This window comes from Nothoprocta perdicaria, unplaced genomic scaffold (genome assembly GCF_003342845.1).
Source record: "Nothoprocta perdicaria isolate Ctin4 unplaced genomic scaffold, notPer1 scaffold_157, whole genome shotgun sequence".
Classification (NCBI taxonomy): Eukaryota; Metazoa; Chordata; class Aves; order Tinamiformes; family Tinamidae; genus Nothoprocta; species Nothoprocta perdicaria.
Genome location: NW_020454727.1, coordinates 1,293,618 through 1,320,899, shown reverse-complemented (window position 1 = coordinate 1,320,899; position 27,282 = coordinate 1,293,618). Strand labels below are relative to the sequence as shown.

Sequence of the window (27,282 nt, the reverse complement as noted above, 5' to 3'; positions counted from 1 at the left end):
CTGGGACTTACCCACTGCCKTTGGAAGATCTTCTCATTGGTGGCCAACTCTTCTCATTGGTGGCCAGTGACAGGACAAGGGGCAATGGGTATAAGTTGAAACACAGGAGGTTCCATTTCCAGGTGAGGAGGAACTTCTGCACTGTGAGGGTGACAGAGCCCTGGCCCAGGCTGCCCAGGGAGGTTGTGAAATCTCCTTCTCTGGAGGTCTTCATAACCCGCCTGGATGCCACATGCTCTAGGTGCCCCTACTTGAGCAGGAAGGTAGGATTAGATGATCTCTAGAGGTCCCTTCCAACCTTGAATATTCTGTGATTCTGTGATCTCTGCCAGGAGGGAACCTTTCCACTCTGAAATCCTTTGGAGAAGCAAGGGCTGTTCAGGAAGCCCCTACATCCTAACTCCTGGCTGCTCAGCAAGGTATTGGTTGAAACACCATGTATGGAGCTAACACTAGAAGGCAAAAGGAGGATGTTATAGATATTCTTACACTCCTTTAAATGCTGGAAATGCCTGTCAGGCCCCAGCACCCTGCACAGGTTGCTGCGTGGAGAGGTTCCCTGGCATTTCGGTCCTGGGTGCTACTGGGAGTGGTGGCTCCTGCACGCGGTCTCTATGGGCAGCAGTGCCCAGGAGGAAGCTGCCCTTGGGCCAGGTGTAGATCCGGTGACATGGGCCACTCCTGACCTCTCGGAGGTTTCGGTTTACATGGGTCCTCTCCAGGGCTGCAAAATTGGCCCCACCTCCTGCTTAAGCTGTTTGATTATTAGTATTATTACTTTAAATATTATTTATTGTCTCCAACCTGTCTGGACTGCAGCTGACCAGCTTAAGCAGTGAGGTAGGTAGCTTAAATCTTTACCTCTAAGCAAGCAGCCTGCACACATTTCCATCCCACTGTGTCCTGCTAGCAGGTGTCCTGGGAGATGTAGTGAAGATCTCGTGCATATGCTGCAGCTCCTGTCCTGTGTCCTGTAGCACTGGCATCCCACGTACACTGGATCTGGGATCCTATGTACACTACTGGAGATGCCCTGTGTGCCCTACGACTGATATCTAGTGCATAGGAGTCTGGGATACTGGTTAAAGGGGATAAATATGATGCACGAGATCACCTGCTTGGCTGCAGCTGTTAATAATGGCTGGGACAAGGCTGCTAATTCTTCCAGCTAATGCAAGTAGTTCTGGCAGTGGAGCCCGAGGAGGCAGGATGGAAAGCGCTCTCGCCAGGGCCACCTCTTTAATTCATGTCAGCCTGCACCTGGCAAAGCAGAAAGCAGCAGTTGTCCAAGACCTCACTGTGTCTTGGAGGAGAGGTTCAGCTGGAAGAGGTTCCACCTCCTCCTCATCTGTYCTTATCCCTCAAAGGTAACTGTGACCCCCACACTCACTGGTCCTTCCTTCTCCAGGATCCCGGCAACCTCTGTGCTCCCTCCCTGCTGTCTATCCCAGAGCATCCACACTTTCTCCAGGCCTCCAGGACTGTCCCAAGCTGCCCAGTCCTGCCTGGGAATAAGCATGGGAGGAACGGGCTGTGCCTTGTACCTAATCGCTGTTATTTAAATGCCGGGTTGCCAGGGTGACGGGCGCTCTTGAAACAAATCAAACAGCAATAGCCTAGTGAGGGCGATTCATCTCCCYGCCGAGAGATATGTGCTGCACGAACCACCCAGGTCTACATCCCTGCAGGGTCCCTTGTCCCTAGGGAGAAGGAATCATGCTGAGGACTCAAGTGTCCTACCTATTGCAGATAACTGTGTTGGATGCAGTGATGTTTTCCTTCTGGTCAACCTCTGCTCTTCTTTGGTCATGAAGGGATGCTTGGTGGCTACAAAGGGATCATTAACCTTACTGGGAATCATTCACTTTAGGCGATCACCACATGGGGCTACTAAAACCATGCCCTGCCCATCCTCCTGGCAGTGCCCCGATAGAGACAGATCTGCTCTCCCCACACTGACCCTGGAGCTGGGACCCGCACCCGCACGCCAAGGGCTGGACGAGGCTGGTCTCACTGGGGMCCACTGCTCTGATGGGCTGCACGATGCAGATCAACAAAGGTTGCTGCTGTGGGTCTGGCATGGAGGAGGAGCGGCAGGAGCTGGGCTCAGCACTGCTCTGGAGCCAGAATGGTCCATCCAGGGCTGTGAATTCACATGCTGGGCAAGGACATGGTTGGGTTGCGTGGGGTTAACCATGGCGGGTGGCCAGTCCCATGAGCTTATGGACTGCTGCCTCATGGGTGCTGTGAGGAGAGGCTTCCGCAAGGCTTCCGCAAGCAGATGTGAAGATCTTTAGGAGCTGCTCCCGTTCCTGCATGTTCACATGCTCTCAGACCTGCCAGAGGACAGGCAATTAGCAAAGCAATATTAATTTTGCAAAGAAGCCACTAATGTGGCCCGTCTCCCCTTTGCCTTGAGCTGTGAGCAGTGTCTCAGCACTGACTAAGTGCAAGACCACTCTCCACAGGCACCTTTTAGGAAAACCATTCCAATTAGCAACTAAGATAGATTGCACAGGAGAAATAGGCATGGTTATTTCCCGATATTTACAGTGAATTTACAGGGAATGCTGTGCGGTGCTGAAGGGCCTTTGGATCACAGTCATGTTGCAGCTCAGCAGAGAGGAGTTGGCTTTATGGTCTGGTGATGAATGTTTGCAGGGTGACTATTTCCCTGGGAAAACAATTGAAGCTGTAAAAGGGATGTGATTTGTGGAGGGAACGCATCAGCTCCCAGGGGCTCSGGGCAGCTTTGGCCTCTCATGGACACTTGTCGCTATTGGCCGTACCCGGAGGAGGGACAGGGTCTACCTTGTCCCCTCTGTGTGGTCGCGGTGCCCTGGGGCCTGGAGGGAGCTCTGAGGGTTGATGTGGAGGGAAGGTGGGTCTGGCACGGGCAGAGGGGTCTGTCCTGTGGCTTCACCAAGTCTARCACATTAGGTTGCTCCTTCTGTGCCTGACGGGGACAGTGGGACAATTGTGGTGGCACAGGGCAGATTGGTGGCTGGCTCACCCATGGTCCTCCTCCGGAGACCTGGGAGAACCTGTGGGGAAGAGCAGGGCAGAAAGGAGGGGCAGTCTGGYGGACACGTCTGCGTCCACCTTGGGCGCACCCAAAGGAGCCAGCGCGGGGACCTGGGAGCAGTGTCCTGGGGGACTCGCAGGCCGAGCGCTCCTCTTTGCCCTCTCCCCCAGCCAGGGCGCCCGGCTAACCCTCCCGCAGATCCGATTGCCGCGCTCCACCTTTTATTCTAATTGCTTCGGCATCGCCATAGGAACCCGCTCGGCAAGCGAGGAGCCGAGGAGCCGCTGCCTTCCCGCACGCCCGGCAGAGGCGGCTGCTCCTCTCCACGGGATGGCAGGCGCTGGAGCGGCAAGGGGCTGAGCGCCCACGGCAGCCGGCCGCTCTCCTCGCTCCCGTCCTCTCCCAGGTAACCACCCAGTGGGAAGCGTAGAGGGGCTTGCAAGGAAGGATGGAGGGACCAGCTTTTCTTTGCCGGGGCTAGGAGGAGGGAGCTGAACGACTGGGTGGGTGAGCGGTGGATTTGATGGGGGGTGGCATTTCCCTGTGTGCTGGGATGGCAGAGGACAGGACGCATGTGTAGGGCATGATGAAGAACCTTGTGCTTGAATGAGCTTCTTGCCTCTGCGATAGGTCCAGGGATCACCAAGATGGGTTTGCAATAAGCATCTCTGTTTAGCTGACGAAGGGGTGACACTCCTGCCTAGTGGAGTCACCTTCTTGACTCGTAGCAGAGGCTCAGCTGGTCCAAGAGACCAGGACAAGCCATTACTAAGCTGGAAAAGAGGCTTCCTCCACACTAGGCTTGTCTGCTGCCCTGCCCACCTTGCTGGGGAAGCTGCTCTGAAGAGTCCATGTGGTGTTGGAGAAGCAGTGGTGGTCCCCAATASCCCTCGGACTAAAGAACAGACCATCTTCAGACCTCTCTGCATTGGCTTGTGCTCAGGCTCAACAGACTTTTCCAGAACGACTCCATGAGCTGGGGCTCTGTTGGAGCATCATCTGTCCATCTATCCACCTCTTTTCTCAATGCTAGGCTCTTCAGTTTTGCAGGGTGGACTGAGCGAAACGCTGACCAGAGACCACAAGGTATTTGGCAAGGAGCTATATGAGGTGGTAAGTCTTCCTACCACCACCCTTGAGTGGGCTGTGCATCTCTCTGGTCACCTGCGGAGCTGCTGGCCCTGGCGTGACCATGCCTGTGTTCATGCTGGCAGCTGCAGTAACCCTGTGGGGTTTGCTCATTTGCAGTAACCTTTACTGAAAAAGGCAATGTAAACCCTGCAAAGCCTTCAGCTGCTTCATGAGCCCTGTTCCAACCTCATATGATCGTACCGGGCACGGACGGTCCCAGAGACACGTCCCGCTGCCTCCCTCCCTGCAGGGCTGGGTGGACCAGCCTCGGACACACCGAGTCCTCCGTCTGACCGTGCAGAAGTGGAAAGACCCTGTGAGACCTGACCCCTGCCCCGCTGCACTTGCAAGTAAGACCTTTTCCCATAATCCAGGAGCTTTCTCGAGCCTTGGAAATGCTCCCGCTTGGGCACAAACGCGTTTGCCTGCAACCTCCGCAGGGGCTCTTTGCTTCCCCTCGGTGATGGCATTTGCTCTCTGGTTGCAACAGGAGGCTGCGCACAGCACGCGCCCACACAAGGAATATTAACAAGGGAATATTAACAATATCAACACACGGAGCCGGGTCCAGTGAGACCCTGCCTCCTGCGGAGCAGCACATGTTCCCTCAGCTCTTGGCAGGGTCCTGAGCAGCGGCACCGTGTTTGCCATAGTGCTCTCCCGCCCCTTCCATTTTGTCAACAGAACCATATTTGTTAGATATTGCCGGTAACCTGCATCTATCTTTTATTTTGCTTTTGTTTTTTTTGTTTGTTTGTTTTTTTTCTTCTTTTTTTTTTTTAAATTTTTCCTCCAGGATATGCACAGGGAGCAACACAGGGTTTGTGCCTTTCAAGGCAGGGTTATTTTAGTCCGATCATAATGAATTTGCTCCGGTTCTTAGTCTGTGCGCAGCTATTTTGTTCTGGTCTTGGTGCAAGTTTCATTTGTATTTGGGGATTTTAGCCTCTGCCAACTCCTCTCCATCAAAACCAGTCTCCTCCGCGCTCTCCTTTGAACAACATCACTCTCGTTTATCATTGTTATATAATGGTAAGTGTCTATTTTGGTTACAAGACAGTACTAAATGGGGTATATTTAAAAGTGTGCAAATTGGGTAAGTCCATAGCTGTTGGACTGCATCCATCACACAGCACAATTAATCCCTGCTTCCCTGTGGTTATATCCTCGGCTAGAGCCCATCTCCTAGCTGCCTTCTTTGGATGGGTCACTCTTCCTGGTGCAGCCCTGTGCTTGCCGTGCCAAACACTGATCTTTTAAAACTGCTGCTAATGAAATGCACAGGCTTCAGCGCAGGGCAGAGTTTCCTCAACAGTAATTACAATGTTAGTTGTCTTAACCTTCTTGCACCCCGAGACAAAATTGCCAATGACTAGGTCAGCTGCCTGGTAATTTGGATCCCGGACCCAGAGCTGGGCTCTGCATTCCCTGACACAGAGGATGGACTGTGCACTAAAGCAGAGCTAAGCACAACTATCCCCAAACCTACTTACTACTCGCTTAGTATTTAAGCAAGGTTATGGCACCGTAAGCTGGGACTAAACAATATCCCAAGTGCTACCCTCAAGACATTGCTGCTTGGTGACCAAGGCGGGTGTTTTTCTGGCTGCCTTGCAGCTTCACAAGCCCACCCTGCTTTGGATGCTCCTTGTGCTTGGCTCCCCAGTGCCCGTCTCTGGGTCTTGAGGTCTGGTCACAAAACCTGCAGGAACCTGAAGGATAGAACAAGTGGAAGTGGCTGGGTGCAGTCCCTGGAGCAGGCTGAGTCATGCCGAGCTGTGCAGCCCCGTTCCTGTGGAGAGCCCATAACTTCTCATCTCTGCCTGCTTATGGACCCAGACACTGAGCCTGGACGTGTCTGCAGTACAAAGGCAGAGCCTTTCATACCAGATGCCAGTCCACGTTGGTTAACATGCTGCTTTACTTCTTTTTAACTAAATGCCTCATTAGATGTTTGCCACTTTAATTACCTTTTAATTCATGTTTTATACCGACCAAAATCGCCCTGGAGTGTTGCTAAGTTGTTGACAGGGATCCTTTTCCTTTGTGTGCGAGATCTCTCCTTATTAAGCAATTTCCTTGCGCATGGATGTATTCTTTTCAGTTACTAAGGGAACATGAATCTTAATAAAACTCAATCAAATAGTCCTTAAATAACAGCTGCGTTCATTTAACCAGCTTATCAGCGTTTCTTTGCGCTGCTGAAAATTCCCTGGAAACTAAGATCTGATTCTTCACACTAATGAAAAAGCAATGTGTCTCAGACATGATGGAAATCCTCTAGCATGAGCACAGGGCTGTTATTTAGCAGAAATTCTTGCATTTTTATCCTGTCTCATCTCCACCCTTCTACATTCCCCAAGCGAGACCTGTATACTGGTCATAAACAGCGGGAGTGATAGAGCTGGACGGGTGCCAGTGCTGGATGGAGGGATCCTTCAGTGACACAGTGTCTTGGCAGCAGAGGTCAGGTCCAATAATTACCATCCTTATTCATTAAGGAGATGATGATAAATATGCCACATGCGGGTGGATCATCRCGGCAGCCACAGTCTTCCTGCGTGGAACGGCAGGAGGTGGCTGTGCTCGGGAGCTGGGGAAGCAATGAGGAGGCCATCTYCTCCTGCCCTTCATGTTGCCCCTGTCCCTTGATGGTGGCCTTGGGCTCTTTCTGCTTTTCCCTAACAGCATTCGGGCTTGGGGATGGTAACTTGAGAGGTGCCTGGCTGCTCTTTGCTTTGACTCATCATGACTAAGGTCCTTCTTCTGTTATCTGTCCTTCTGCCTTTGCATCCTTAGCTGGGATCCCAAGCTGGATGTTGACCCTGGAGCTCTTGCTGCCACACTGTCCTGTCACGGCTTTCTCCTCCATCGGCTGTAGCAGCAATGCCAGTGCCCCTGGGTGACTGCAGTGAGGTAGGTGCCCTCTTTCACCATTGGGAATGAGCTCCTTGTAGGTTCTGTGAAAAACCCAAAGCAATCAGTGGGCCAAGAGAAGTATGGCAGCAGGATGTGTGTCCCTCAATACGAAGGGGTCAGCTTGAGGCCCATGCCCATCTTTGGGGGTTTTCAGAACCAGTCTGAATAAAATTCTGAGAAACATAGTCCTTTTAAAAGGAGCTCAGAGCTGAGGTTGCTTTCAGTCTGAATTATCATACCATTACTGGTGGGAGGACCCATGCCTTGTGGGCACATGCCAAAAGGGAACAAGAGCTGAGACAAAGGTTCAAATTAAGGTTTGCTTAATTCAAAATAAATAAATAAATAAATAAGGCCTTCCTAGGTTTCCTATCTGAAACCAGCCCTCTATAGCCTTTCTGGTGGATGTTTGGGGGCTCACTTGACTCTCCCAGCAGACAGGTCCCTGCAGCTTTGGTGACAGTGATCCTGTCCYCGTCCTTTCCAGTCCCCATCTTCTGGAGCAGCCTGCAGAGGCTGGTTTCTCCTCCCTCACCATCTCCCCTTTCCTCTCCAGGAGCTCCCAGCCTGCGCAGGAGCGAATGCAGCAGTGCTGGCACCCGTGGAGTGACCTGGSAGCCTGATGGCCGTGCTGTGAGTGTGCTGAGCCCTGCCCGCGTGCCGAGCACGCCTCCCGCTCTGCCATGAATGATGCGTCAACCATGGATTATGAACTGTTGTCCCCTTCCTTGGTTGAGCACCCGGCCGGTGCTGCCGGCATGGATGCTGAGCAGAAAACCGTCTTCGCCTTCGTCATCTTCCTCCTGGTCTTCTTGGTGATGCTGATGGTGCGCTGCTTCCGCATCCTGCTGGACCCCTACAGCCGCATGCCCGCCTCCTCCTGGACTGACCACAAAGAGGGCCTGGAGCGGGGCCAGTTCGACTACGCYTTGGTGTAGGCGCGGGGATGGCGCGAGCCCAGCAGCTCCACGCKCCCGCTCGGCCCTGCGGCCCCCTGTGGTGTCACCCCCGGCCGCGTGGGGCCGGGGGCCAGGGTGGGTTTTCTAGCGGTTTCTTTCTTTTCTAAGCACTTTCTGATTTTCCTCCCGATCTGCAGCCGCCTTGGGGAGCCATGTTGGAAGGACTAAAGGCAGCTGCCCGGGCCCTTCTGCCCACTCCCCTCGCAGACAGGGCCGCGTGTCATGGTGAGGGGCAGGTGGCCACGGGGCAGGGCCACCACCCAAGCCCGGGTGGCTCTGCCGGTCACCAGGTTGGAGCTTCGACCTCCCTCTCCTCCTGCCTCTTGTGTTGTCCCTGTGCCCCGGGCCGCACTGAGTCCATGAGGGGACCCATGGGCACCGCACCCCAGYGCTGGCTTTGCTGCCCTGACCCAGGCGTGAGAGGAACGATGGAGACACCTCACGCACCGGCCCCTCATGGCAGCGCGGCCTCGGCCTGCTCTCTGCTTCGTGCCGTAGCCACCTCTCCCTGCGTGACCTCTGGGAGATTCCCCCTCCGCCGGCGTAGGCCTGGCAGGAGCCATTCCCAGCTCCAGTGGGTGCCAAGGGGCCACTCCACATCCAGCGGTGCTGGGGCCACCATGTTCCTGGGTTGCAGATGGGCTGTGTGAGGAGCTGAGGGCCGAACAGAGCTGGGGCTCCCCATGTGAGGCAGGAGCTGTGCCTGTCTCGCAGGGCACTGCAGCTTGCCACGGGGCTACCAAGAGGGATTTTATGGCCAGCAGGAACGTTTGTGCTGAGGGAWGGAGCCCCTCAGGGAGACCCCTCTTCCCCACCATGGAAATAAAGCTGCACTGTGCTAACCCTACCACTTTCTTCCTCTGCTCTTTGGCATCCCCTCAGGCTCGTTGTCACTCCCCATGCCGTGGTGGCCTCCCTACACTGCTCCACTGGGGCCAAGACTATATGTCCCACTYGACAGGAGCTGCGGCTGCCCCTCCAGCATGTTCTGTCCAACTTTTCCTCCAAGATTCTAGTTTCTTCTGCAAAATTCCATTCCAGGGCTTTTTGGAATGGTTCAAGCTGGTGATTCCTGTGCTGCTGCCCTGGAGCTGTTGCAGAAGGACACATGCTGATGGTAGGAGCTGGATATAAAGTCTTCTGTTCTTGAAGACTCTATCTGGGATTGAGACCTAGGCCAGTCTGCGGGCTAGGGAGCCCTGTTCACTTTCCCTGGTTCATGAGGGTTTTCCAAGCTCAAGTAATGAGACAGAGCAAAGAGGGMTCATGCCCACCCTTGGAGATCCTCAACACCCAAGCAGAGAGAGTCCTAAGCAAGCTGACCTAACTTTATTTTCAGTTGAGTGGTTGGACTAGAAGTTCTGCAGAAGGTTCCTTCCAACCTCAGTGACATTGTGATTTACCACAGAAGTGACCCAGAGAAGAAGGCTGGGATGTTGTCTAACCTATGGAGACCTCTGTCACTGTCACATCTGAATCTGGCCTTGGTACTACACCTTTACCCATGCAGTGCCACCGGCAGCCACCACTGTGCCCAGCCCATGAGGAAGACACAGAACCGCTTAACCCAAAATAATTTTATTGTTGCTGTTGCTTCCGCTACAAAAATGGAACCCCACAAAGAGATGTCGCTCACTCTCTCTCTCTGTGGGGGAAAATGGGGGCACAGGTTTTGAGTGTCAATGTTTCCATGTTTCCCAAAAACAATCAGCAAAAAAAGTCAATAACTAAAAAAAAAAACAAAAAAAAAAAACCAAAAAACAAAACGCACCAGAGAGGAATGAAGGAAACCTTGAGCTTTTGACAGTTTTGGCTCAACACGCACACACAAACCCACCTCTGCTAATTTATTATTATTAATATTTTTTTTAAAAGCACCTGTTGAAAAAATAAAACAAAAAATAATAAAAAAAATACCCAAACATCAGGCCACCCATCCTGTCACGARCTCTGGGACTCTTGCAAAATCCAGAGTCTGGAGCTGCATTATACAAAAGAGTTTTCAAGTTTGATATTAGCCCAAATACAGTATATATACACTTCCCCCCATCCTACGTGGTGGCAGTGTACCAGGAAATAATCCCCGCCTAAGTACCAAAACAGCTACAGGAATAAGCACTCCTCACAGCCATGAGCACTCATAACTTTGGTGGTTATACATAAATACGAACGAGTGGATGGATACAGTGCACTAATGTTGACCATTCAGTACCAGCACCAGCTTTTTGAAAGCTGAAAAGCACCTTTAGATTCGTTGATTTGTCTATCAGGTAGTCTTGTGTGTTACCAGAGTGAAATAGCACCTTTGGTTTCTCTTTGGTGATGCACAGTGTTGATGGAGAACCAAAAATAGATTGATGCAAAACTAGGAAATGGCATTGAAGAGATCAGCTGGGTGAGGAACACCATCTTGGGAAGAAGAGCCCATCTGGACAGAAGAGTCTGGACAGGCTACTGGAAGCAGCACGGAGACTTCAATTCACTTAATTCCTATTTTCCAGACATTTAGACATTTCCATTTTAGAGCTTTTCTAAAAGCTCTAAATCAGAGACTGACTTCAGTCATTATCTTGGCCCAATCAAGATGAATGTGACAAGTGGACAAAAGGTCCACTTGCAGTCTTAGTGCTAGAAAAGGTCCTAAGGGTGGCCATCGGCACAGGAATCATGCAGAAGGGTAGTTCAGAATCCAAGACTCTTTGGAAAGCCTAGATGGATGGTTGTGTCTCTGACAGGCTGCAGTGTTCCCCTCCCTTACCCCTGCAGTGTGTCATATGTGTCCTGCCAAGTGCTCCAAGTCCCTTTCAGCACGGCAAGGATCCAACTGCTCCATACGAGACTCATGGCTCATATTTTTTCCTGCCAATTTGAGTTTGCTCAAGCACATTCTGCAACAAATTATTTGCCATCCCCAGAGCTCCTCCTCACTTACATAAGGACACATTAACCCTTAGACTTCCTGGAGCTGTGGAAAAGCCCTTGTAGCTCCCATCTCGGGAGGGTGGGCATGTGCTCAGCATACTGTGGTGTGGAAGCACTGGGTGCCCTGCAGAAGCCTTGGGCCTGGCTGCTTCACAGAGTGAGTTTAGAAATCTGACCTACCCGTTCACTCAGTGGTGACTTTTTCTCTTCTACAAAAGGACCAGAAGGCAAAGAGGGGACAGAAAGGGACAGAACAGCCAGTGTAGATGCAGTAGGGTCTCCCTAGCACCATGACACTGAAGAAGCAAAGCAAGAAGAGCTGTGGACATGCACTAATACCACACCATGGCATAGCTCCTTCCAGAGCCATTCCTAGGCCCCCCATCCCATCTTCTGGGATATTGGGCGGTCTGTGTCCTGTAGCTATGAAGAACAGGGAACTTCTCTGTGGGACAGCCCTTACCAGCTTGGACTRACAGGGTCGATTTCAAGGGAAGTGGGCAGGACACAGGCAGGGAGTTCCTGCTAACAGGGTTTGGACCTTTGGTGAAGCTTCCATGAGCTGTTCTGTGGCATGGCTTGGTTCTCAACCGAACAGCCCACGAAGCAGAGCATCCCCACGTAGCCCAGGCAAGGACTGAGCCTCCAGGGACTTTTCCCATCAGTTGTACAGTGCACTGGGGGAGGTGGTGGCAGGAGGGGTGCAACAAGAGAAGAGGCAGTTATTTCCAGATGTGGATGGCAAGGCTAAGGACTGTACTGTCAGTTGGGTGGGTGGGTCTTACGGCTGTTAGTACAGTTGGAGCTGGAGCTTCATCCTCAGTGCCTGGCCCAGCTCCCCTGCTAAGTAGTTGAGATGGTTTTTGGCCTCCATTTTCTGYAGTTCCCTTTTGCGGTACAGAGGCACACTCACAATTTCCAGCAGGTAGGTGCCGGGCACTATTTTCTTGCGGCCGAGGTGCAGGTAGCTGAGCCCTTCTTTTTGGTGGATGCGGAAGTAGCCGTCCTCATTCCCATGGGAGATGAGGTACCGCACACGGTTCTCCAGGGGCTCCACAGCCGGCAAGAGCTCCAGGATGTGCTTCTTGTGAGCAAGATCAGAGAGGTTCAGTGTCATGGACAGAGGGGCATCCACATCCATACTGGCCAAGTTCACGGTGTGGTCCTAAGAAAAGAACAAGGCGTGTCATGGGTAGACATAAAGAGCAAGCCATGGCCAGGTGCAGAAGGCCACCCCAAGGGAAGGGGAAAAGCGCCTTATTTTTAGTTTGCATGTATTTCCACATTTTGGGTCCAAGCTACTCTAAACTCTTCAAAGAAGACCTTCCATTCCCACAAGACCTCTGGATTCAATGCCCTACAAAACCATCCAAGCATCCAGTGTGTGCTGGTGCACAGTGGGGTGCTGTGAGCTGCTCCTGGCAGGTCACCGCCTAGGTGAACTGGCTCTTGCCTTGTCTGGGGACAGACACCCCATTCAGAATGCCACCGTTTTCTTACCTGGTGCGCCTCAGTATCGTTGACACTGCGTCTCTGCCGGCCCCGTTTGGGGTAGCCATTTATCTTACACTCATAGCAGGTGTCAGGTGAGAGCAGGTTGTCTTCATCCTCCTCTTGAGGGGCAGGAATGTAGGAACCTTTCCCAAAACCCAGGCCAGAAATACAGTGCCTGGTGACAAGAAGAGCAGAGAGACCTAGCTCAGATTCAGCGGGGGAACCTTTGCATTGTCCTCACAGGACCCCCAGGTGACACCAGGAAACATACAGCGCATCATGCCTACATACAGGGTAGAGCTTGTGCAGAATGGCTGGTGACCATCCTGGAGGAGATTAGGCCACACCTTGCATAGCAGTAGTTTTAATCCATTTGAACCCTGGGCTTTAGATTAATCCCACATCTACTACCATGTTGGCCACTGCAATAACCACTGTATTAGTGAAATACAAGAGGAGATGGGTACTAGCATGAGAATCCTTCTCCGAAGCTGGCATTGGACAAGCTGGGGGAACATGGGAATGCAAGCTAACTGGCTCTCGGGGCTCCTTCATATGGTACTGGTGACCAGGTGTTAGTGGAAGTTTAGATGCAAAAGGGGGTGGAGGGGCTGGTGCTGTCATCAGAGAAGGTATAAGGGGGTTCAGGTCCAYATTACATGCCTATGCCAGTAGATGTGCCCTACTGACTGCTTCTCTCACCCTTGTCCTGCTCGGAAGTAGCCTCCAGGACAGCCACACAAATAACCTCCATCTGTGTTGGAGCAGCCATAACTACAGGGGCTGCCACCTGCAGAGCATTCATCCACGTCCTGGCACCCACCAAAGGCTTGGTCAAAGTCGAAGCCAGATGGACAGACACACTTGAAGCTTCCCAGAGTGTTGTAGCATGAAGCAGAGCCACATGCGGTGGGACTGGAACACTCATTTTCATCTGTAGCCAAAAAGAGCAGAATTGGTCAGAAAGTAACTGGAAGGGAGCTCCTATGTCCTCTGATATCCTGTGTCCTCTGATGAGGAGGGCTGAAGAGGGACTCAGTGGCTTACCTGCCCTCTATCACCATGTGTAGGATACAAGAGTCCTCTGCGCCCCAGCCCACACTCACCCACACACTGGTTCCACTGGTAGTGCTGCACRTAGCCCTGGGGACAGCCACAGCGGTAGCCTCCGAGCACGTTCTGGCAGCCATGCTGGCAGCGGTGGTTTCCATCGCATTCGTCCACATCTGCAGCAACGACACAGGCAACAGGGAGGCATCTTCTGTGTTTGTGGAGTCACAAAATGGGGAGAAGTCCCTTCTTGGCTGGGCTGAGCTGCCACAGAGCCTGGGAGGGAACTTCTCCACATGGAGCACGTCAAAGCCCCAGAASCAAAGACCCACCTTCACAATTGACACCAGAGCTGTCCAGGGAGAATCCTTTCTGGCACTCGCAGTTGTAGCTCCCTGGCGTGTTCAGACACTGTCCTTTGGCTCCACACAGGGAGGGCTGAGCCGTGCATTCGTTGTTGTCTGCAAAAGACCACCAGCTGTAAGCCCAGCCCCACGTACGTGGCTGAGTGCAGCTCTGCAGCCTGGTCATGGGCACAGTTTGAAGAGTAGACACATGGGTCAGATGCACAGCTCCAGGCACAACTTGCTGGACTCCAGAGCCAGAGCTGGCGGATCAAAGGACTGCTGAGTTTGAGATTAACCCATGCACCCTGTGGGGTCCAGCACTACTCACCGATGCAGGACGAGTGGTGCTGAGTGAAACCTGGTGGGCATTTGCAGTTGAATCCTCCAATAATGTTCACACACAGGAACTGGCAGTTGTGTTGCTTGGTGGAACATTCATCCAAGTCTAAAGTAACAAGAATAAGAGCAAGTGCCTGAGCTTATCCTACTGGCTTTGTGCTCTCAGTTTGCAGCACCAATGTGCATGTCATGCACCGTGATCCTGGGCAGACCAGGAACCAGTCTTTCTCTTAGGTGAATACCTTTGCAGATCTTCCCATCTTCCTGCAGGATGTACCCTCGGGGGCAGGAGCACTGGTAGCTGCCCTCTGTGTTCTTGCAGATGAAGTTACATGGCTTGGGGGACTGGTTACACTCGTCCAAATCTAGACTCGAGACAGGGAACACATCAGCATTTGCATGCTGGGCCACTTGCTCCCATGGGACCATGCAGTCTAGCAAGGAGCTCTTGCATACRGTCACCCAGGTTTCCCCTTCTGCTGCTGTGATGCCAAGGGTGCCCTTTATCTCAGCACCTGAATTCCCCAAATGACACCAGCTGGCTAGGAYCACCAGTACAGACAGAGGCGGATGGCCAGCCCCAGGTGTGGGTCATGACACCTTCTCTCTGCATGCAGAAGGACAGATGGAGGTGGGTTGCTATCAAGTCCAGAGCTGTACAAATGAATGGGTTTCCTCCTGACTCACCAACACAGGCCGTGCCTGTGATGTCCGCAGTGTAGCCCAGCCTGCAGTGACAGCGGAAGGAGCCAATGCTGTTGATGCATTGTCCATTCTTGCAGAGGTTGGGCAGCACCTTGCACTCATCAATATCTGTGTAAAGGAAGGGAAGGACCTGTAAGCCCCTACCCCATGCAAGCACTGCATCACTGCAGCACACATCCACCTGGGGTGCCAGGGACTAGATTCAGGGAATTATAGGAGTCCCAGAGACCTCTTGTCTTCTCCAGGCACTCTATAAGCCTGTCCCACATCTCTGCTTCCTTCCCTTCACATGATCTGGTGCCCAGCTCACCTCGCCCATCAGTGGAGTACCCTGGCCCATGAGGACACATCTTCTTGTACTGCGTGGTCCCAGGCAGCGGGCAGAGCTCACACTGGGGGCCCCAGCTGCGCCCACTGTTGCAGCAGCACTCAGACTTGGTGACCAGGTTGCGGTTGGTGGAGGACATCTGGCATATTGTCTGCAGCACTTCTGTGAAGCAGAATCCCTGGCGGGTATCTGGAAGGAAAGAGAGAGACGGAGCGGAGAAGTTCAGCGCTGCATTTCCAAGTCTTCCCTTGGGCAAACTCCTCTCAGAAAGGCAGGACCACCCTGACAAGAGAGCCTGCTTGAGACCTACCAGGAACCAGCACTTACCAATGCACTCTGTGCCGGAGGGGCTGACCTCAAACCCTTCATTGCAGTCGCAGCGGTAACTGCCCACTGTGTTGATGCAGCGGCCGTTAGGGCAAATGCCGGGCTTGGTACGACATTCATTCTCATCTGGGAAGGAAGGAGCCACAAAGAGCTGTTGTGAGGCACGGGACAAAGTTCACCTTTCCAGAAGTCCCCGAAATGCCACTGTCTGAAACACCCTCACACTGTCCTCGAGAAATAGGTCCACAATAGTAAAAACGCTGTAAAACCCACCCACCTGCCCTTCAYGTCCTTCTAGCCAGGGTAGGGGGTAAGAGTGGGGCCAGCTCTGCCTTCCTTGTGTGCCTAATATCATGCAGGCCTGGGTATGCTAGCATCTTAGTGGAAGCTCTGACCATGGGAAACCCCAAAAAGTTGTCGTTTGACAGAAAGACATACAAAAACAGCTCATAGGTAATGCCTAGGAGAAGATGGCTTCAGCTTCTACTGGAAACTCCCTGCAGCCTGGTCCTTGGTACCTGTGCAGCCCTCTCCATCGGGCCTGCGTTGCATCCCGGGAGGGCAGATGCACATGAAGGTGCCGATGAGATTCTTGCATAGCATCCCTCGAGWCTCACAGTCGTGCAGTCCCTCTGCACACTCATCCAGATCTGCAACCAAGAACCTCGTGAGATAGAGTTCCACCTGCCAGCTCTGCATTACTGCAGGAGTAGCTGAAACCTGCACCAATTTGCCAATCCTCTGGCCTTGMTGCAGGCTGGCAGAAGGGAGGTTTACCTTTGCACATCCTCCTGTCTTCTCGGAGGGCATATCCAGAGGGGCAGGTGCACTCGTAGGAGCCAAAGGTGTTGATGCAGCGGAAGGCACAGAGCAGGGGATTCAGTGCACACTCATTGATATCTGAGAGACAGGAGAGAGGCAGAGTTTGACTCCATGCTCTGGGCAGCCTCATCTGGAAAACACTGGTGGTGAACCTCTCCAGGACAGAGRAGAGGTTCCTAAGTTCCATCTCAAAAGAGCTTTGAGTATTCCACCAAGGCATCCTGACGTGGTCTTCGGTTGCAGAGGGACAGACACGCGGTGCCTGAGCAATTCRAGGGTCCTGGCCTCTTGGTGAGGTGTCAGGGCTCCAGCACTCTGCTGGACCGCCTCAGAGGAAGCTAAAGACCACTGCTCCAGCGTGATCCTCCCAAGCAGGGGAGTCCCAGCCAGAACTTCTGCATTCTCTTTTGGAGGCTGACCATGAAAAATACCATTGGTAAGTGAAAGAGTCTAGCATTCCAACCAGGAGAGTGCTGTCCAAGCTAAAGGACACAGGGGAAAGCAGGTGGGCTTTGCTAAGTCTCTCCCACATCTCACCAAGGTGCTGTCTGGTTATCAGTATGCAATAGGGGAGAAGGAGTAGTCCTACAGCACGTTACCTTCACACGTCATCATGGGACCTGGCTCAAAGCCCTCGTCACAGGCACACTCAAAGCCTCCCACCACGTTGGTGCAGGTCCCGTTCCCGCAGGGGTTGCCAATGGAGCACTCATCCGTATCTGCGGGAGGAAACACTATGTTAGGTGGCCGAGTTAGACAGGAAAGATGCAGCCTGGCCTCTGCTTGCAACTGGGGAATTTGAGCAGTCCTAGCAAAGCCAGGAGCAAGGGAAAGGAAGAGAGGAAGAGGGGGAAAGAGGGAGGAAGATTTCAGCAAAAAAAAAATCCCTCTCACACACATGTACACACAGAATGATGGCCCTTGACATAAAGGGGAGAAAATTAACTTAGCTGAAGCAAGAAGGAGCAGGCTCTGACCGTGCGGATCCTTACCCACGCAGTTGACCCCGGTGTAGTCCAGGTTGTACCCAAAGGGGCACTCGCAGCGGAAGGAGCCGTCGGTATTAATGCAGGCCCCGTTTATGCAGACACCTAGGTTCTCTGAGCACTCATTCACATCTAGAGAAGAAGCCAAGACAACGAAACCTGTCGTGAGAACGTGGCCACAGAGATCCCTGTCCTCTCAGGACAGGCCTTGTCACCCCAAAGCCTCTCTATCTAGACCACGTGGCTTTGACCCAGGCTGAGGTGGGCAGCCAGGTCCCCAGAGCCATGGAGCACCACCCATGTCCACATTCCTCCTCTTCTGCGACTGGGATTCAACTCTACAATCCAGACATCCTGTGCCTGGTTGCTTCTAGGCTGATGTCTCCACCTTGTTCCCACATTTATCCCCCTCTCTAGATCAAATCTTACCTTCTCGGGTATCACCTGGGCCTGGAATGGCTCCATGGCCATACGGGCACAACTCCTGGAAGGCAACTGGAGAAAAGGAGAGAAGTGAGATGTGCTCAGAGGTGCTTCCATTCCCAGCAGCTGAAATGTGCTTTGGCTGGACAGCCTGCACACCCTTCTCACACTCCACACCCTGGTAAGAGCACAAAGCCCTCTCCTCCTTGGAGCTGGGGCCCAGGACACCTACCATTTCCTTCCTGGGGGCAGAGCTCACAGGGATCTCCCCAGCCTTCTCCTGGCATCTTGCTGCAGCAGCACCGAGCCTTGGTGGTGTTGAAGGCCTTGGGGACAGAGCACTTGCCATTGTCAAAGCGAGTGAAGCAGAAGCTCTGGCGAGTGTCTGCGGGAGGTGGGGGAAATGCATGAGGTGACCATCCAGGATGGCTGCAGACACCTCCTCGTCCCATGGTGATGCTTCAGCTTGAGGAAAGCACCTCAGCTGGACTCACCAAAGCAGCGCCGGCCGTTATCAGACAGCACGAAGCCTGGAGGGCAGACACACTGAAAGCTGCCAGGGGTGTTGGTGCACGTCCCAAATAGGCAGATATTGGGCTCCTCTTCGCACTCGTTGATATCTGGGAGCAACATGGACATGTCATTCGCAGAGCACCCAAAGGTCACTCCTCTTTTTCCACTGCATCGAGCCAGTTGAGGTTATGATCGCTGGTGAACTTTGATGCCYGCAAGATGTCACCCCTCCGGGTGACAGGAAGCCTGGCCCTACACTTTAACCTATCCCCAGGGCAAATGGGATGATGAAGAGACAAGGGCTCAGCAAAACCATTCAGGCTCTACTGTACTGGGAGCAGGCTCTCCATTGCTCTGTTGGCAATTGCTTTCAGCAGGACTTTGGAGATGGTAGCACATCCAAATATCTCCACAAACATGTGGTTGTTCTGAGAATAAACCTAGCACACGCTGASATAGAAATGGAAGAAACAAAGAACCAACATTACCAATGCAGTTGTCGTTCTGCACCTCRTACCCAGGGGGGCAGATGCAGCGGAAAGAGCCCTCCAGGTTCTGGCAAGTCCCTGGAGAGCAGGTCCCAGGCAGGCTCACACATTCATTGATGTCTGCAGAGGAGAGGAAACCACCAGTGAAGATATCTGACGTGCTCAGCCCTGCCATCTGTGGTGCGGGGTGTCTCACTGCATCAGGCCCTGTCTGGGAACCACATGCTGCTTTGCCCCAAGGGGAAGCGGAAACATTTCCAGGATGCCCTACTTGGTGAGCCATAGAATCCGTAAGGTTGCAAGGGACTTCTAGAGGTCATCTAGTCCAACCTCCCTGCACATGCAGGGTCACCTAGAGCACGTGGCACAGGCTGCGTCCAAGGTTTTGAAGGTTTTGAAGATATCCAGAGAAGGAGACTCCACAACCTCTCTTGGCAGCCTCTTCCAGGGCTCTGGCACCCTCACTGTTAAGAAATTTTTCCTTAAATTTCTTTTTCCATGATTTTTTTCCATGGGAACAAGGATTCATCCCTGAAGAACCTGATGCTGCAGGAGGCAGTGTGATGGACAGGAGTAGCCTGAGTACCATGTCCTCATCTATCCCATGTGCCGTCCATGCTTCAGGGACACAGAGAGGACAACCCTTGTCCTCACTGCCTGCAAGTCTCAGCATATGGCACATAACTACTCCTTGCACACCACTAACTCCACAGATGATAGCCACCATGCACCTAGACCACTGAGAAGGTCCAGCTTGCTCCCCAGACACTCACCGACACAGTTCTTCCCATCAGGGGTGCGGTCGTACCCCTCTTGGCACAGGCACTGGAAGGAGCCGATGCTGTTTATGCACTGGCCATTTCGACACACCTGCCCCACCAGGGATGAACACTCATCAATGTCTGTGGAAAGAAGAAGACAAGCACRGCGGGAAGAGACATGCACAGCATGTGAGGGACAAGGTGCTGCCGTCACCACCCCTAGGCCTATCTGGTGACACCTCCAGCTCCTGTCAGGTGACACCCAGCTGGTGCCATGTGGCACCCAGTGCTCCCCTCCTGCAAGCCACTGTGTGACATCTAGCAAATGCCCCGCAGCTGATGTCACATCTGGACACGGGGCAGTTTTTGGTGCGGCCAGGGCTGGAGGTGACTCACCCATGCAGTCATTATTGTGCGTGAGCTCAAAGCCAGGGAAGCAGAGGCAGTTGTAGGAACCAACTGTGTTCTTGCAGGTGCCATTTCCACAGGGCTGCCGGTCACATTCATCAATATCTGTAGGGAAAAACATCACCATTGACTGAGGGGTTGGAGGAGCCACTGTTTTGGGTGTGCAGACAAGGGCCAAGCAGCTGCACAACGTCCCTTTGGCTCCAACATCCCTTTGGCTCACAGAGGCAGCCAAGAGGATCTCACATCCATCCTGAATCACGATTCACTCAGCCAGGCACCCCAGGAGCATGGCAGTCATACTGACCCATGCACATGGTCTGCTCCCCAGTGGCCTTGAACCCGTTGTGACAGATGCAGATGTAGCTGCCCTCAGTGTCAACACAGTCCCCATGGCTGCAAACGTTGGGGATCTCCTGGCATTCGTTGCGACCTWAAACCAAGCAAAGTGGACGTTAGTGAGACGAAAAGATGGACCAAAAGGAAAAGTTTGACTATGGGCTCCTCTGGATCCCTGCCTGCTGGTGAGGAGCTGTGCCTGAGAGCAGCAGCACAGGGTCTCAGGTTTCTGAGAGGTGGTTTCATAGAGACCAAGCAAGAAGACTTATAAGATCTATTTTTAAAACAGCAAATTTCATTGCAGAAAATGGCTGGAGAATGTGGCCCTAGAGGGTTCATCTTTCTTCAGACAAAATAGGGCACAATTAATTGTCTCTCTAAGCTGTCCTTTTAGCCAGCTGTGTGTTTCTGCCAGCTCTGATTCGGGCACTGTGAGTTCCCCACTGATGGAGAAGCTCTAGCTGTACAGACCCATCCCAGGGACAGAGGAGGTGCTGCCTCCACAGCCGGCTTTATTCCCCCCAGATTCAAGGCTGATTTTGAGGTTTATGATCTGCACTCTGCCTAAGTTGGTCCAGCCAGTTGGTGGGAAGAAAAAGGGGTTGAGATTTGCTGCTGTGAAGTGGTAGGCTCCTTCCTCCAAGGAACTCCAYCACTGGAAATGGGGAAAGGTGTAAAATGGTCCCGCAGTTTGCATAGATAGTGTGTAAAATATAAAGGACTGCTCTTTTTCCATTCTTTGCAGATTTGAATGAGGAGATCACACCTGTACAAGCATCCACACTGGCTTAGTTCTACACCACAATAAACCCTAGCAAACCACAAAATCAGCAACTCAGAGTGGATGCAGGCAAACCTTGCTCGGTTGGACATGTAGACCAAGGCAGAGCACTAGGAGTGCCTGGCATCAGCTCAGCATCCTGGGCACAACAGTTAAAACAAGCTTCCCTTTAGCTGCCCAACTAAGAGGGACCTTTTCTCAGCAGTCCAGAAGCACAGGGAACTGCTCCCATCAAGCACAGGCATCCCCCAAGCACCGTCCAGCCACGCCACAGTCCCCAGGCTTGACAAAGCCCCAGGAACCCGCGCGCGGGACTAGCATGTCCTTCACCCTGCCCTTCCTCGAGTGCATAAGCAAAACCAGCCGAAGAGCCTAGGCAGGTTCTGCCGCCTCCCGCACGTGTCTGCAATAGGTAGTGAACAGCTCCCATCTTACCCACGCAGGCTCCGCTAGGCGACAGCTTGTATCCAGTGGAGCATTCGCACCTGTAACTGCCGGGGATGTTGATGCAGTCGGCGTTGCGCTGGCAGAGGTTCTCCCCACTGCTGCATTCGTCGATGTCTGCGGGCGGAGAGGAGCAAAGCTGGGACTGCACCGAGCGATGAGCAAGCACCGCGCACCGCGTTGGCAGCGCTGCAGGGGCTCGCTGGAGCAAARTAATTTTAACCATTGCTTTTTTTCCATCCGGAGTCAAATTTAATATTTTTTTCCTATTCTTTTACAATTAAGTGATGCATTTTAAGCGCAACTCAAATTTTCTAAAAACTCAAATCAAAATCAACCTTTTTTTTTCTTTTATTTCTTAATAAATAAAGCAAGGGAGAAGGAAACCAGAGAGGAATGCTCATGAAAACCAGCAGTATTTGTCCATTCCTTGGTGGTAAAATCAAAAAGATTTTGATTTCAGGGTGCCTGGGCACATGAACTCCGTGACAGCCCTGACCCTATTGCCCCATAAGCTGGGGAGGTGTGAGTGCCATGCCGAGACTCCCCCAGCTGGGCAGTGCTCTCCTGCCTTCCCCATTACCTTCGCAGATGAGAAGGATGTTGTTGTAGCTGAAGCCGATGGGGCACTCGCATCGGAAGCTGCCGATCTGGTTGATGCAGACACCGTTGGTGCAGATAGCAGGGATCTCACTGCACTCATCGATATCTGCCCACAAGAAAAGCCAAAAACCAAATAATCTGTCAGCATCCCAGTATGGGAGGAGGGAGGGAAGAACCTCCCACAGCTGGAGAGCTGCTCTCTGGCCAACTCTAGCAGGAAGTCTAAGGGGAATTGGCCACCAAAGGGACCTGCYGTACTCACCGATTGGCTTCCCGGTGTGAATGTCGATGATAAACCCGGGGGCCTGGTTCCCACACAGGATCTGATACTCCGCTGGAAAGGGAACACCAAGGTCATGCCTGGCAGACAGACAGGGTGGAATGCAGCAAGGGAGGAGAGGGAATGCAGCCGGCCACGACTGGGCCTGGCAGGAGGGCTGACTTACGGCTGGCGGGCGTGGGGCAGGGCTCGCACGGCTTGTTCCAGGCCTTGCCGATGTTGTAGGAGCAGCAACACATCTTCTTGGTCATGTTGAAGGAGAGCTCGTTCTCACACGTGTCGTTGTAGTTGCGATAGCACACGCTCTTCCTCATGTCTGCAAAGGCAGCCCAGACAGCGCCTTGTGCCAGCCCTGGGATCGGCAGCTGCCAGCTCTAACACGCTCCTTGCCCGGGAGATGCCAGACTTCCCTGTCCTGCTGCCCGGAGTCTGCACGTAGCCCATACGCCTTTTGAGGGACGCCCAGAACAGTGGCTGTAGATACGGGTGGCCTGAAGCCCAGCCAGCCTGCTCCAGTGCCAACTTTGGGCCCTGGTCCATATCAGGCAGTGACGATACAAAAGCTCTTCTGGATGYGCTTGCCACCCCGTGCCAGCCATCCTCCCCATGGCATGGCAAACATCAGCCTCAAGGCATAGACAATGTGTGTAGTGCAAGAGCACGGAGGCAGTGAGGAAGCTAGCGAGCCCAGGGATCCTGATTCGCAGCATCCTGCAGGGCCCATCACTTTTCCCACTTTGTTGCCCGGGCCATATTGCTCTTAACATGCTGCCCGAGGTGCCATCAGGTGGCTCTGCACCTCCAGGGCACTGCGAGCCCCCCTGCCCCATGCTCARACATCAGCATACCCATGCAGTTATTTCCACCGTTGACTTGCATGTATTCTGGTGGGCACACACARGTGTAGTTGCCTAGGGTGTTGTAGCAGGTCCCGGGGCCACAGATTCCGATGTGAGCGGAGCACTCATCAATATCTGCCAAAAAGGGGAAACCGTGTTTCAAAACTGGGCCTGGCATGATATAGGACRGCAGATGGGTCTGGCAGGGGGCACATGCTGCAGTTCGTAGGGACCTGGTACTGGCAAGGCTTGGAGGCACAGCATGGAAAGGATGGAAAGTCTGGCAGAGACATGGGAAGGGGTTCTGCCAAACCCTTCCTAGAGGGCAAAGAGAAGACCCTCCCCATCACTGAGAKGAGCGCAGCTATGAGCACATTTATGAGCACACACGCACGCAGACATCCATGCACACCAGCCCCGCAGGGCAGCTACCTTCGCAGATGCGGGTGTCCTCGTTGAGGTAGTAGCCAAGTGGGCACTCGCACTGGAAGCTGCCAAAAGTGTTCACGCAGTTGCCCCCCTGGCAGAGGCCGGGCAGCTCCTGGCACTCGTCGATATCTGAGAAAGGAGAACAGCGAGGAAGTGCTCCGTGCCCAGGGCCCTGGCTGGTCAGACCAGAGGACACCCAGGATGTCAAATCCATCCCCTCCAGCCTCTGCTGGCATCGAGCTGCTTGGCCAAGTGGCCAGAATGTGTCAGAGGAGGAGACACCCTCATTGTGTGCYGTGACACCAGGAGCAGCTCTGCACATGGCCAACCAGCCCATGCTGGGACAGATGGTGCCTGCAGCAGGTCCAAGCTCTGTGAGCACTGGAGATAAGGCACGGGGGTGCCAGCTCTCTTACCTTCCAGGATGACAGTGATGGGGTTSGGCCGGAAACCTTCTCCTCCGGGGCACAGGGTCTTGTACTCAGCTGTGGAAAGAGTCAGTCAGGAGGATCCTGAGCCATGCTGGACTAACACGGAACAGGGCAAGGAACGAGAAACCCAGCAGAAATGCTCCATGGATGCAGTGATACTGGTCCAGATGCAGCACCCTGACTGCAATYGCACTCCAAGCCAACTCAGCCCCTCTACTTGCCCACCACTGAACAAGCCTATCCTCGCCCTTCCCCAGCCCATTAAGTTTGCCCCCAAGGCTTTCCCAACTCACTCGTGTTGGCTGGAGGACACAGCTCGCAGGGATTCCCCCACGCACGACCCAGGGAGCAGCAGCAGGATGCCCGAGTGACGCCAACTCCAATTTCTGCACTGCAGGAAATCCCCCCGTCTCCTCGATCCTGGGTGTCCAAGAAGCAGTTGCCAACACGGGTGTCTGCACAAAGACAGCAGCAATAGATTAGCAAAGTCACTTCAGCAGATACTGGTGGGCACAGAAGGAACAAGCGGTACTACTGCTGCTAGACAGAGACAGAGAGAGGGATGAGGCCCCATTCCTGCCCCACATGTCCACACCGTCATCTGCAGGAAACCTCTATTGCAGTAAACTACATCCAGACTGTCCTTGCAGCCACTCACCCACGCAGCCCACACCAGTGGGATTCAACTCGAAGTCYTGTGGGCAGTTGCAGAGGTAGCTGCCAGGGGTGTTGACACACAGGCCATTGATGCAGTTCACAGGGTCTGCACACTCGTTGATGTCTGAAAAGAGGGCAAGGTGAAGAATCAGTGCACACAGCGTTGCTCTGCACACACCCAAGCTGCCTGCCCACAGCCATGGTATTTCCAAGACTCTTCAGAAGACAACAAGCAAAATTCTCCTAGAAACAAACCCTGTCTTGCTCCATCCTGCCTCACGAGCTCGCCCCAGCCTATCACGGGGCAGTGATCCTCATCTAATGGCTCCGTGGAAGTCCCATACCTGTGCAGTTGCCTCCACTCCTGTCCAGCTCATAGCCGTCATCACAGGCACAGCGGAACATCCCAGGCAGGTTCTGACAGGTCCCAAAGACACAAATATTCTGGAAGGTGCACTCATCAATGTCTGCAAGAGAGAGACAACTGGGTATGGGGTAATGGCAAGGTAGGGGCCAGGACAGGTGGGCACATGAGGAGGTGCTTGCTATGGTAATGGGCCACCCTGTACCCATGGCGATGGTAAAATAGAGATCATGGTCAGAAAGAAGACAGGTGCTAGGTCCCGCGTGGTAGTGTTCAAGCCTGTAGGCACTTACCCTGGCAGGCCCTGCTGTCCTCCGTGGGATTGAAGCCCATCTCGCACTCGCAGCGGTAGCCTCCAGGTGCATTGAGACACTGCCCGTTCTCACACAGGTTCACGTTATCCGCACACTCGTCCACATCTGGGGAGAATCACGGGTGAGACTGATGTGGTGCCCCCCCAAAGACAGTAGCTTTCTGCACCTTGGCCAGGAAAATCCCACAAGCTTTGCTCACAGCTTCCTCCTAGCACAACGATGGGAAGCTGCAAGRACAGGCTGCAGAACTTCTCTTTGCCTTGACTCTGACCAAACATCTACTGAGAAAAAGAGGGATCTCTTCTGAGAGCACCTCAGCAGTCCTGATGGAGGGACAGTATCTGAGCAGGCTGTGCCAGGCTGCACTGCTCTGGGGGATATGTCTGCTTTGGCAAATCCCATGTTGAGCCAGGCTGGTGGTTGAGCAGGGATGACACTTGCCGCCACCCAAGCCACGTTGCTGCTGCTTGGTGAGCACGCAGGCCTCACCTGAGCAGGAGAAGCCGTCCCCGTTGAAGCCTTCGCGGCAGGCGCAGCGGTAGGAGCCTGGCGTATTCACGCAGTTGGCGTTCAGGTTGCACTTGTGCTCTTCAGTTGCGCACTCGTCCAGGTCTGGGCAGGGAGACGCCCGTCAGTGCTGTGCCACTGCTCTCACCTTCCACACACACCCTCTCGCTTCCCTTCATATTGGTACGTCTCTGTCCTGATACCATACACACCATACAGCCCACCCTACACACCGCCCACTTCTGTACATCCCTGTATATGGCCTACATCACCATACACACACCCCAACCTACAGTCCCACTCCATCACATCCCTGCATCCCCCTGCACCTCAACAAACCCTCCKGCAAGGTTCTTAGGGCCAAGAGCACTTGCAGTGCAGATGCCAGCCCAGCTCTTACAGGTGCCCCCAGGGCAACATCCAACATTGTCCTCTCTTGCGGTGACAACTCACCATTGCATTTGAGCCCATCTCCGAGCCAGCCTGTGCGGCACTTGCACTTGAAGCTCCCGGGCACGTTGATGCAGGATGCATGCATGTCGCAGTTGTGAGCCCCGATCTCACATTCATCAATGTCTGCAGGGAAGAAGGACATCGGAACTGACTCGGCTCAGGTGCACCAAGAGAGGAGAGGGTGGCTTGGTGCCAGCCTGCTCTCTCGTGGGGACACCAGTGGCTCCCGGGAGCTCCAGGAGCTCCCTGTAGATCCACAAATCCACAACACCCCCCTGCAGAGGGGATCTGCCCCCACAGGGCAGATGCAATGGGTGTTTGTGAGGGCTCCCAACAGCACCCCTGGCTCCAGGCCTGGCGTGTTCCCACCTGTGCAGCCTGTGGTTCCCTTCTTGACAAAGTAGCCCAGCTGACAGTGACAGATGAAGGATCCCTTAGTATTCTCGCACTCGCCATGCAGGCAGATGTTAGGGTTGAGATCACACTCGTTTACATCTGTGGGAGAAGAAGGATCCACTTTGAGCATCATTGCAACAAGGGGCAGCCCTTTCCTTCCCTCCCTCCTTCCACCCAGTGGCAGCCTGGAGTCGCAGGATGGCACAAGTCCAGGGTGAAGTATTGGTCTCACCAATGCAGGTTTTCATGTCCAGGGATGCCATGAAGCCATCAAAGCAGAGGCAGCGATATTCCCCAGGGATGTTCGTGCACTGCCCACCATCACAGATATCTGGGTTATCCTCACATTCATCAATATCTGCAAAGAGAAGGTCGTTGTCTGGGTAAAGAAGTTAAGGACAGGGGATGGGGTGTTGTGGGAGGAGTAATGGGGATGGCACAGGAGAGTCTGCACTCCAAATCGTGTAGCTACAAGATTCTGAAGCCTGTAAAGGTCTG

The 27,282-nt window shown here is 53.5% G+C and overlaps 2 protein-coding genes and 1 long non-coding RNA gene across 4 annotated transcripts in view; 2 read left to right on the top strand and 1 right to left on the bottom strand.

Annotated features, from left to right (window-relative positions):
• Positions 1 to 3,341: 3,341 nt before the first annotated feature.
• LOC112943968 lies at positions 3,342 to 7,646 on the top strand. Its single transcript, XR_003248689.1, has 3 exons — positions 3,342 to 3,431; positions 6,956 to 7,072; positions 7,632 to 7,646. It is a non-coding gene; the product is annotated as an uncharacterized LOC112943968 (long non-coding RNA).
• A 4-nt stretch (positions 7,647 to 7,650) lies between these two features.
• CTXN1 (cortexin 1) lies at positions 7,651 to 8,776 on the top strand. Its single transcript, XM_026035286.1, has one exon. It carries the CDS (start codon positions 7,759 to 7,761, stop codon positions 8,011 to 8,013), a length of 255 nt encoding a protein of 84 aa, XP_025891071.1. The 5' UTR covers positions 7,651 to 7,758; the 3' UTR covers positions 8,014 to 8,776.
• Positions 8,777 to 11,746: 2,970 nt separating this feature from the next.
• FBN3 (fibrillin 3) overlaps positions 11,747 to 27,282 on the bottom strand; it is a 63,398-nt gene continuing 47,862 nt past the window's right edge. For both annotated transcript variants that reach the window (XM_026035265.1, XM_026035266.1), the window contains 36 exons: positions 27,017 to 27,142; positions 26,758 to 26,883; positions 26,389 to 26,511; positions 25,918 to 26,040; positions 25,408 to 25,533; positions 25,095 to 25,217; positions 24,752 to 24,874; positions 24,387 to 24,548; positions 24,079 to 24,147; positions 23,666 to 23,791; positions 23,243 to 23,368; positions 22,561 to 22,710; positions 22,377 to 22,448; positions 22,095 to 22,220; positions 21,503 to 21,628; positions 20,255 to 20,380; positions 19,936 to 20,052; positions 19,552 to 19,680; positions 18,779 to 18,898; positions 18,272 to 18,397; positions 18,010 to 18,162; positions 17,784 to 17,849; positions 17,361 to 17,486; positions 16,968 to 17,087; positions 16,324 to 16,446; positions 16,065 to 16,196; positions 15,547 to 15,672; positions 15,202 to 15,408; positions 14,874 to 14,999; positions 14,429 to 14,551; positions 14,176 to 14,292; positions 13,833 to 13,961; positions 13,557 to 13,676; positions 13,153 to 13,384; positions 12,457 to 12,625; positions 11,747 to 12,121 (listed from right to left, as the gene is read on the bottom strand). In XM_026035265.1, the coding sequence (XP_025891050.1) occupies positions 11,747 to 12,121; positions 12,457 to 12,625; positions 13,153 to 13,384; positions 13,557 to 13,676; positions 13,833 to 13,961; positions 14,176 to 14,292; positions 14,429 to 14,551; positions 14,874 to 14,999; positions 15,202 to 15,408; positions 15,547 to 15,672; positions 16,065 to 16,196; positions 16,324 to 16,446; positions 16,968 to 17,087; positions 17,361 to 17,486; positions 17,784 to 17,849; positions 18,010 to 18,162; positions 18,272 to 18,397; positions 18,779 to 18,898; positions 19,552 to 19,680; positions 19,936 to 20,052; positions 20,255 to 20,380; positions 21,503 to 21,628; positions 22,095 to 22,220; positions 22,377 to 22,448; positions 22,561 to 22,710; positions 23,243 to 23,368; positions 23,666 to 23,791; positions 24,079 to 24,147; positions 24,387 to 24,548; positions 24,752 to 24,874; positions 25,095 to 25,217; positions 25,408 to 25,533; positions 25,918 to 26,040; positions 26,389 to 26,511; positions 26,758 to 26,883; positions 27,017 to 27,142 (4,889 nt within the window). The remainder of the gene's footprint in view (positions 12,122 to 12,456; positions 12,626 to 13,152; positions 13,385 to 13,556; positions 13,677 to 13,832; positions 13,962 to 14,175; positions 14,293 to 14,428; positions 14,552 to 14,873; positions 15,000 to 15,201; positions 15,409 to 15,546; positions 15,673 to 16,064; positions 16,197 to 16,323; positions 16,447 to 16,967; positions 17,088 to 17,360; positions 17,487 to 17,783; positions 17,850 to 18,009; positions 18,163 to 18,271; positions 18,398 to 18,778; positions 18,899 to 19,551; positions 19,681 to 19,935; positions 20,053 to 20,254; positions 20,381 to 21,502; positions 21,629 to 22,094; positions 22,221 to 22,376; positions 22,449 to 22,560; positions 22,711 to 23,242; positions 23,369 to 23,665; positions 23,792 to 24,078; positions 24,148 to 24,386; positions 24,549 to 24,751; positions 24,875 to 25,094; positions 25,218 to 25,407; positions 25,534 to 25,917; positions 26,041 to 26,388; positions 26,512 to 26,757; positions 26,884 to 27,016; positions 27,143 to 27,282) is intronic.